We start from the raw sequence: 10116 nt of genomic DNA on the forward strand, positions 1-10116 counted from the left end.
GCTTCAGGGGGGCAGGACCCAGTCATCAAAAAGCCCTAGGTGGCTGGCCCTGGGGGAGCTGTCACTCACAGGACCAGAGGGCTGTGGTCTCTTCCTGTTCCCAACACCCACACTGCCCCCTGCTGGCAGATTGCTGTAATTTTCCCATCCTTTTCAGACCTTTTCCATGCTTACTTATTACTATATTATTAGTATCTATTAGTACATATTGGTATCTATCAATTGTACAAAATGTATCCATACATGCATATAATGTGCTGTGATGGAATTCAACGTCTCAATTTCTCAGCCTTTTCCCATCCTCCATCTTTAAACCAATTATCAACAGGCTTCATTGTTCTACTTTCACATATGTGTATAAAGTATTTTGACCATAATTGTACCTCATCACCCTCTCCTTTTCCTCCTTTCCCTCCCCACTTCCATTGGTTCCCCTCCCAAGCAGTCCCTGCCTGACCTTTGTGTCATTTTCCTTTTGTCTAGCTTCCTCATTCGAGAACATGCAGCATTTATCTTTCTGAGTCAGATTTGCTTCACATGATGATCTCGTTCCATCCATTTTCCTGCAAATACCATAATTTCTTTTCTTTTCTTTTCTTTTGTTGGTTGTAGGGCTTGAACTCTGGGCTTGGGCTCTGTCCCTCAGCTCTTCAGCTCAAGGTGAGCGCTCTACCACTTGAGCCACAGTGCCACTTCTGGATTTCTAGTGGTTTATTGGAGAGAAGAGTCTCACAGACTTTCCTGCCTGGGCTAGCGTTGAACTGTGATCCTACTCAGCCTCCTGAGTAGCTAGGTTTATAGGCATGAGCCACCAGCGCCGGGCTTTAATTTAATTTCTTAGTGGCTATGTAATGTCCTATTGTGTATATATACCGCACTTGCTATACTTGGACCCCCTCCCTGCTAGCTTTTATATGTGAGTTTTGGCTTTACCGGGATGGTATGTAAACAGTTGCTGAAGAGCTGTGCAGGTGCTCTGGAGAATGGTGACTTTGGCGGGGTGTGTTGTGGTTTGGGGGGCAGCAGCCAGCATGTGGGGTGGCCTCAGTGTGTTGGTCTCCTCACATCCTGTCACACTGTGGCTCACTCCTAGAGACAGGGTCCCGGCTCCTTTAGCTGTGTGTGACCTAGGGCGAAGCCCCCTCTGCAACTCCCCTACCTCTACTCCCCACCCCATGCCCAGGGCCGACTTCTGCCTGGGTGAGCTCGTGTGTGGGGTGGATGAGGAGCTCTGCAGGCTTGGGCCTCCAGGTGGGATGCTGCCTTCTCTCCCACCGCGGCCTGTGGGGAGGGGAGGGGTCTAGGAGCCAGATGTCCCCTGGGGATTCTGGCTAGGCCAGCCTGTTCACACAGCTGCCCACTGTCCCCTCCTGGGGATTTTCCATCTTGGATTGCTCTGCTCCTGCGGGGCTGTGGAAAGCTGGCCTTAGTCAGGAGCATGATTCCTATTCAGACAGGCCTGGCCTGGGGGCCTTTCCTGCAAGCAACACAAGTGAGATTAAGCAGCAGGCCAGGCGGGCGCCGGCCTGGTGCTGTGTAGGAAGCGTTCAGCGCATTCTGCCATCCATTCCCTTCCCGTCTCTGCTCCTTTGCACAGGCTTCCTCCAGCCGCCCGGCCTGGCCCGGTCCCCAGGCATGGCCCTCACACTGGCCTGGCACTGGACGAGGGAGCCACGGCAGGCCAAAGACCGCTGGTGTGAACCGGGGCCGGGAGGGGGGAGCCAGAGGGCTGTCCGCCAGGCCGCACCCCGGCCGCTCGTGCCAGCCTTGTCTGAGACGCCAAAGCCAACCTCAGCGAGCTCAAGCCTCCTCCTCCAGGGTCAGTGCAGGCCTGACTCCCAATCGTGGTGCCAGCCCGGCCACCTGATCTGTGGCCTTGGGCGGGGAGCAGCTCTGTGGTTGCTTCAATAGTGGAGCAGAGACAGCAACAGGAAGGCTCCTCGTATGCAGGAGATTTGCTGGGTGGTTTCATTCTCTCACTCACTCATTCATTCATTCATTCACCTCCTCCCTGAGTGTCTGTAGGCATTTGCTGGGAGCCAGGCATGGTGCTAGGTGCTGGGGTGGAAAGCTGAAGAAGACTGACTTTGCTCTTCAGGGCCTCGGGCCGCAGGGAAAGCTGCCCTGTGGTTTGCTCCAGGTGGGAGGGTGAGCCAAGGCTGGGCAGGTGAAGGGAGGAGGGGCCCTGTCTTGCCCCATTGGTCCACCAAGAAGATGACCCTGAAGCTAAGCTTCCAAAGGTGGACAGAAGGTTTCCTTCCAATAAAGCACAGCGAGGCATCAGAGACAGAAAGCTTTCTTTCTTGTTTTAATGATCATAATAGAAAATACAGCCATGACAGTAATAAGTCAAACAAAGGGAGATCTCACCACTACGCTTGTACAACTTGGAGAGGGACATGTTTAAGCAAAGAGCACACTGAACTCCTACAGAACGGCAAAGCCTCTTCTCAGTGACCACAGGGCTAAAACCAGACATGCTCAGGGAAGAAGGGCCTAGAGGGCTAATGAAAACTCCTTTTTGTCAGGTAAATCACAGGCATTTACAAGTCGATTAGGAAAAGGTGAGTAAGATGCTGACACAAGGTGCTCTGGCATGAAGACCAGGGCAGGCAGGAGGGGTTGAAGTTTGAGGAGGAGAGAGAGTATCTGGATGGGGGGATAGGGCTGAGCACGTGAACAAAGCCAGAATTCAGACCAGACCCTGAGGGGCCCAGTAGCTGTGTCTCCCCCTGCCTCCTGGGTACCCTACTTCCAAGCTCTCTCCCAAGGGAGCTCCTCAGAGGCCCTGGTGGAGGCTGGTCTCCGGAGTCCCAGAAACAGAGGTTGCTGATGGGACTAGCAAGTGACTTGTTCAGCCTCTACTTTCTCTTTTCTTTTTTTATTTCTACTTCTGGGGATTGAATCCAGAACCTCACACAGGCTAAGTGTGTTCTCTACCCCCCCGGGCCACGCACCCAGCTCTTGTTTTTGAAACAGTCTCTCTGCTAACTTTGCCCAGGCTGGTCTTGAACTCAGGATCCTGCCTCTGCCTCCTGAGTTAAGTGGGATTAAACTGTGGATTATACACCCAGTTTTAGCTTCTGCTTTCTGGGGTTTCTCTCATCCAGGATGGGGTCCCCTTAAAAGCCCCCAGAGTATGGAAATAGAGTCATGTGAATTTCTTAAGACTCATTTGACTTGCCTTCAGAGGGAATTTTCTGGAATCAACGATTGCTCAGTTGATTTCCTTCAGTGACCCCCACAGGAGCAAGAGTGGGGGTTTCCATAGGTCTGGACGTGGTAGTTCAGGCTCACGGAGTCCCTGGCCTGCCCTCGGCAGCGTTTGGGGGCTGGTTAATGCTCCATCTGTGGGTCCGTCCTGCAGTGTAGGAGTTAACGGGCACCCCCGGCCTCCAGCCACTGGCTGCCTCCACCATGGCTCCCAAGCTAGCGGTGACACTGCCCGACGTCCCCGGGGGGGACAGGAGGGCACCGCTAGCCTACAGTGTAGAAGCAGCACCCTGGTGGGGCTGCATGCTATGGGGGGTGCTCTCCTGGCTCCCATTCTTGTTGGAACCCCCAGAACGGCCAGTGCTATGCCGACTCACGGAGACACAGGCCTTGAGAAGCTGACACAGGGGACCCGGCCTGTCTTGCCACACAGAGGGGGTAGGCTCAGTGGACAATGAGGACTTTGGGGTACCCCAGAAGCTGAGGCACACACACACACACGCGCACACACACACACACACACACACACACACACACACACACACACACACACGGTCTCAGCATAAGCTATAGGATTTGTGATTGGTTGGTGATCAGGGCAAAGGAGACAGAAGCTTTCCCCTCGGGGTGCAGAGCTGGAAAGAGAATAGGAGGCAGTGTGGGGGTTGGGCTGGAGCTGTCTGGGTGGGGCAAGGCTGTTGCCATGGTTACCAGGCAGCATCCAGCCTGGGCATGTCTCGGCCTGCACGGAGGCCCGTGTGTGGCACACTTTTAAGGTCTGCAGAGACTCTGGTTCAAAAGCCAGAGTGGGTGTGGTCACCTCACATCTGGAGATTCACCTGTCTTTCAGGTGGAGACGGTTCTCATGCTGGGAAGAACTGTGTCCCCTCTCTGCTCACTGTGGTCCGTGTGGCTCCTGGGTCGCTGTCCCCTCCCTCCATGGCCAGTATTTCTCCAACACGGATCTCAGGAAGATTCCCTTCCCTGGACTCCGCCGGGGCTGCGGACTCCACACTTCTGGGGTCGCCGTACTAGATCACCCACCCCCTCCCCATCCCTCTCGCTGAGTGACCAGGTCAGGGCTCACAGGGCAGGCTGGCCAGGTGAGTACAGACAATGTAGGCTTCAGCGACAAGCTTGGGCCCCAGCTAAACTCCTGGCAACGCAGCTCTCCCCCACGGCACTGGGGACACCCCTTCGGCATCTCCAGGGTGCCAGGAGGGGCCTGGCAGCCGTGGGTGGAGCACATGATCCCGGCTCCTGGTGAAACAGCCGCCAGGTGCCCGGCGATGGCTCTCTGTGGACTCTGGGGACCTCAGTGCTCCCCATGAGGACGGAAGCTCCCATCCGATGCTCTCTAGAGCCCTGATGCTGAGGTGGAGACTCAGCAGATGTGCTACACTGCCCGTGGGTGGACGTGGCCGCAGTGGTGTGGTGGCAGGAAGAGCGGAGGCTGTCCGAGGCCTGGTAATCTTGTCCTGCAACCCCCAGAGACCAGGCCAGCCTCTGCCCGCTGAGATGTCCTCCGCTGGACAAGGACACACACGCCTCCTCAGACCGGTGGCCGGCTGCCGGGTTTTTTTTGTTTTTTGCAATTATCTGCTCCACCCTGGAGGGAGCTGCTGCACCTCTCTCTTCGTTTCCTTTGTACGTTGTACGGAGTCAGCTAGAAGATGCCCCGGGCCCGAGATCCTCCCATTCTGGTCTGCACAGGAGCTTCATGCAGCAGGTGCTGGGCAGAGTTCTTCTTGAGGAAGAGCCTTGCTCCTCCCCGCTGCCCCCAACCCTTCTGGCCTTTCCTGGGGAGCTTCCCTGCCAGGACTCTAGCCACCATGTTGTAAGGAGGGGAGGAAACTGGCTGGAGGAGGACAGGATCATAGGTGCTCATGTGATCTTAGCTGGGATGGAGAGAGCACTGAATCGAGACCTAGGAAACACCTGGCCGTTGCAACTCCCTCCACTGGCCAGCCCTGGCACCACATGCCAATCACGCCCCCTCTGCCCCATCCATCCAATCACGAGGCAGGGGGGGGGCTTGTTCATCTCTAAAACAGGTCCTCAGAGAAGGAAAAGTCAGCAACTTCACTTGAGTAGTAATTCTTCTCCCCCACCCCCTTTGGGTGGCAGTAGGGTTTGAACTAGACAGGTACTCTACCTCTTGACCTCCTACTCTCTTTGCTTTACTTTTTGAATAGGGCTTTGTGTCTATGCTTAAGCTGACCTGGACTGCAATCCACTTATTTATGCTAAGACAACATTAGCTAGGATGGCAGGCAGACGCCACCACACTTCAGATGGGCTCTTCCAAACATCATGCCAAGCTAGCCAGCAACCATGACACTCCTAATCGCTGCCTTCCAAGTAGCTGGGATTACAGGCATGTGCCACCATGCCTGGTGGCAATTCTAATTTTTTAAAAGACATCTTCTCTTCTTCAAGGATCAGCAAGTCCATCTAGTAGATAAAACCAACCAGAAACCCCGCCATGGTCCCAGTAGCTCCCACCTCTAGGTTCCAGGCACCCTGGGTCCTGTCCGGGGCCAGGTGTCAGGTGACCAAGTGCCATTTGTAAGTGAGATCAGGAGCCATCCATACACCAAGGGACAGGCCCAGAACCAAGGCTAGGTTGGAAACTCTGAGTTCTGATGACAGCTTTAGTCCCAGAGCCACAGACCAGACCATGAACAAGTCCCACAAGTGATTACTGACTGCAACAAGCAATCACCAAGCCTTGTCTACAGCTCAACCCTAACTGGCTGCTCCAGCCAGGACCCTCTATCCTGTTCTATGTGGGCCTTGGTCCCCCATGTGGCCGGGATCCCAACTTCCATGTCTTCTCAATCAGCTTGACCAGAGCTGGGAATGCGGTCTGGGGAAAATTCCAGATCCTTGGTGGCTGCCCCAGGGGGAGGCCATTCCAGGGCTCAGCACCGCTGGTTTAGAGCCAGAGGCCAGCAGCAGGGCCGGGCCACGCGGACAGCCACGGCCCACGGCGAGCCCGGTGGAAAACACGCCGTCCTGCGATGGCCGGTGGCCGTCCCCTCAGAAGGTGAACGCGTAGACCACGCCCACCACCACGATGTTCCCCAGCGTGGCTATGATGGCAATCCACAGCAGGACGGCGTCGTTGGAGGAGCGGGGTGGCTCCTCCAGCTGGCCGTGGCCGTTGGAGGCCGCGTGGACGTTGCTGGAGGAGTTGAACAGGGAGTACTCGGTGCTGAATTCCTCGTTGGGGGAGTCCATGAACACCCCTCCCATCATGGGGAGCTGCGGGAGGGAGAGAGAATCAACCAGGGCTGTGAGGACACCCCCCCAACACCACTGAGGACTCCACCTGACCCCCTCCCCACCACCGAGGACTCTACCTGCCCCCCAACACCACTGACGACTCCACCTCCCCCCCCCACCACCGAGGACTCCACCTGCCCACACACGGAAACCACCGTGCATTTAGCTGAGCCCATCAAAGGCGGATTCCGAAGCCTTTGGCCGCCATCTCTCCTGTGTCAGTCTGCACACACAGCTTGGAAGAACTTCTGACAGCGCATTGGGATGGGTGAAGGCCTACAGGCCTCACCCCGCCCCCCACCCCAAGGCAGGGCCTTCTGCCACAGCTCAGACCAAATGCCTTTATTCTTCTCCTAATCTAAAAGACAATGTATACTCAGCATAGGACACCAAGAAGATATGAGAGGACAGAGTGAAAAGTGAGAACCACAATCCCAATATAACCACGGTTAACAGTTGGGGATCTTTCCAATCTCCTTTCTGAGAGAGGGGGAGAGAGAGACAGAGACAGACAGAGACACAGAGACAAAGACACATGTTAAAATGTGATTTTTTTTTTATCCTTGCATTAAAAAGCCCATCAGAGGAAGTGGCACTGTGGCTCAAGTGGTAGAGTGTTGGCCTTGAGCTGAAGAACTGAGGGACAGCGCCCAGGCCCAGAGTTCAAGACCCATAACCGACAAAACAAAACAAAACAAAAGAACCCATCAGAATCCCCTTTTCAATAACCATCTAGTATTCTGCTATAAATACAAACCATGATTTAATGGTTCCTCTACAGTTGGAAAATTAAGGCTGTCCACTTTAGCCTGTTATAAATAACGCCTGGGCATCTACTTGGCTGTGCATGCATTTCTCTCGGTGTAGATAGACTCCCATGTACACACTTCTCATATACGTATAAATATTTTGGTTTCTGGTGCATGCAAAGAGCCAACCCCCTTTCTAGGGGCATGACTGGAATTCTCACCACTCAAAAACTCTGCACACTGCCCATAAACATTCTGGCTTGCTTGTTTCCAGGGACTAGAACTTTCTGTCTCGATTTTTAAAGGCTCAGACTAGCGGGGGGTTGAGGCGCTGGGTGGCCCAAGGGGAGAGGGTGAGCCAGACTCCACAGCGAGGCCTCCCCTGCTCAGGGGACCCTCTCCAGAGGCAGAGGGGAGGAGCACTGAGCCCTGGGAGACTCTGGGGCCTGTTTGGCCCAGGGTGGATGCTTCTCTTGAACAGGACCAGAATGAAGGGACAGGAAGCGGTTGCACAACCTCCGCTCTCACATGCCACACAGCTAACTATGCGGGACAGGTGAGTCTGCCTGGGGCCTGGGCACTTGTAAGTAGTACCTTGCGGCCTTCTTGACCCTAGACGCATCTGTCTTTGAGGTAGGAGTGCGCTTGGACCTGTGCTGATGGAGGCATCTTTGTAAAGCATGACCATTACTGAGCCAAGTGCTCCCTGAGCACTGAAGAGTAACTTCTGATAGGCTGGGTCCCCCTCTCCGCTCCCCCCCACCAAAGTTGGACATTTTCATTCATAAGGACATAGCTATGCCCTGAGGAGGGAAGAAGGACGGTGTAGTGACAGAGAGTGACCACTAGGGGGAGTGTAGACCAGGCTGGTTCCAAGGGTGAAAATCCCCCCAGTGGTATCTTTCCCGTGTACTGCCCTGTATCCATGATCCCATATTCTGTTGAGATAATGAAATCGTTGCTGTTTTAGCCTACTGATGAGCAGAGCAAGATTACAGAGTGTAATTCCACCTCGATTACCACAGGGTTCAACCGTAGGTTGAAAACGCTGTTGCAGAAAGTGTACTTTCTCCCTCTGCCCTGACCCTGAACACTCAGTTCAGCCCACATCACACTTAAATCTCAGGGTGCCCTGCCTGCCATCGGGGTGGGGGGTTAGATCGGGCTGTGACTGCTCTCCACACCAGAGGATGGTATCAGCCCAGGAAACCACTCCAATTCCAAACTGGAAAGCCACATTCTACTAAACCTGCCTGGCTTTCACGCTGCTGGAAAGTTGAGAAATTGCAACCAGAACCCTTGCAAGCTGGGGACCATCTGCAAACAATCTTAAAAATATAAAAATCGAAACAGAAACACTGTAGCGTCTTCAGAGAGTGAGGCGATTAGGTTCAGTCAGCAGGCAGAGCCTGGTGGCACAAAGTTATGTGTGCCTGTGCACACAGTTCCGCAGCCCAGGCTCACACACATGTGCACGCACACACACACACACCGTGCGTGCACACATGCTGTGTGCTGCGAACACCTCCAGAGCAGCTCTCTCTCCACTCCCTGCACCAGCCAGGGCCACCTCATTCACTGGTGCTGCCGGGCGCTGGTGGCTCACGCCTGTAATCCTAGCTACTCAGGTGGCTGAGATCGGAGGATCACAGTTCAAAGCCAGCCCAGGCAGGAAAGTCCTCCAGACCCCTATCTTCAATAAACAACTCCCCCAGAAAGCAAGGCCTCACCATGCACGGGGTCCTGGCAGGGCTCCGGCAGGCAGGACGGGAGGGCTGCCCCTCCACCCGCAGGCCTGGGTCTCCAAGAGGACCCAGGGAAATAAGAGTAATTTTTAGAAAGCTGGAGCACATTGCACAATTAAGAGGGAAAAGCAGGTTCACTCCTGCTCTGAAGCTGTTGCCATAGTAACTGCACAACACAGAAAGAGTTAACACCGGCGCCTGGCCTCCACCCAGCGCACTGCCTCAGCACTGACAACGGAGCGAGCGCTTGCCCTGGGGACAGGAATGCTCACTGTGTGGTCCAGGCCCCGAGGCCCCGGCCTCCACCGCTGACCTTTGCTGGCCCAGGCTGGCTCAGTGGCAGTTGCTTCCGCCTGCCCAGCTGGCTCAGAAGCCTGGGTGGCGCCATGGAGCCTCTGCCTGGCAGGGGAGGGTAGCCGGAGGTTATGAATAGAGCAGGGCTCAGGACAATGGAGGAGGCTGGGGCTACAGCTTTGCCAGCCTGCCGGGCTGAGTGGGTGTGACCCGCGTCCCAGTGCGCTAGAGCCCTCACGCACCCACCCCCCACACACACACATGTGATAGATCGCCAGACACCACCAGCCTGGCCTGCCAGGAGAGAGCTTGGGATCCCTTTCCTGCTGCTCACTGGAAGGAAAATACTGCACTTGTTCATCCCTGGGCATGGAAATCCTCTGAAACACGTGCCATCTTCAGGTATAAAAATGAAGACAGCTGGGCACCGGTGGCTTGTGCCTGTCATCCCAGCTACTCAGGAGGCTGAGATCGGAGGATCATGGTTCAAAGCCAGCCCAGGCATTAAAGTCTGTGAGACTTGATCGCCAATGAACCACCAGAAAACCAGAAGTGGTGCTGTGGCTCAAGTGGTAGAGAGCTCGCCTTGAGCTGAAGAGCTGTGGGACAGTGCTCAGGCCCAGAGTTCAAGCCTCATGACCGACCAAAAAAAGGAAAGGAAGACACTGGCTTCTACCACCACCGACTGTGGGCTTGGAGCCTCCAGCAGCCCGTGTACAGATGGTTTAGCGCTCAGCGTGGGTGAGGCATCAGTCCACAGCCACACAGCCTCACACGGCGCAAACGGTGCCATCCCTGGGGCCCCTGCGAGGTACTCTGAGCTCTGC

The 10116-nt window shown here is 55.2% G+C and overlaps 1 protein-coding gene across 3 annotated transcripts in view; it reads right to left on the reverse strand.

Moving 5' to 3' along the window:
• Positions 1–2295: 2295 nt before the first annotated feature.
• CUNH14orf132 (chromosome unknown C14orf132 homolog) overlaps positions 2296–10116 on the reverse strand; it is a 58503-nt gene continuing 50682 nt past the window's right edge. For all 3 annotated transcript variants that reach the window (XM_069997633.1, XM_069997634.1, XM_069997635.1), the window contains exon 2: positions 2296–6480. In XM_069997633.1, the coding sequence (XP_069853734.1) occupies positions 6256–6480 (225 nt within the window). In that variant the 3' untranslated portion in view covers positions 2296–6255. The remainder of the gene's footprint in view (positions 6481–10116) is intronic.

The sequence above is a fragment of the Dipodomys merriami genome, unplaced genomic scaffold, assembly GCF_024711535.1.
Source record: "Dipodomys merriami isolate MVZ:Mamm:240054 unplaced genomic scaffold, mDipMer1.0.p SCAF_50, whole genome shotgun sequence".
Taxonomy (NCBI): domain Eukaryota; kingdom Metazoa; phylum Chordata; class Mammalia; order Rodentia; family Heteromyidae; genus Dipodomys; species Dipodomys merriami.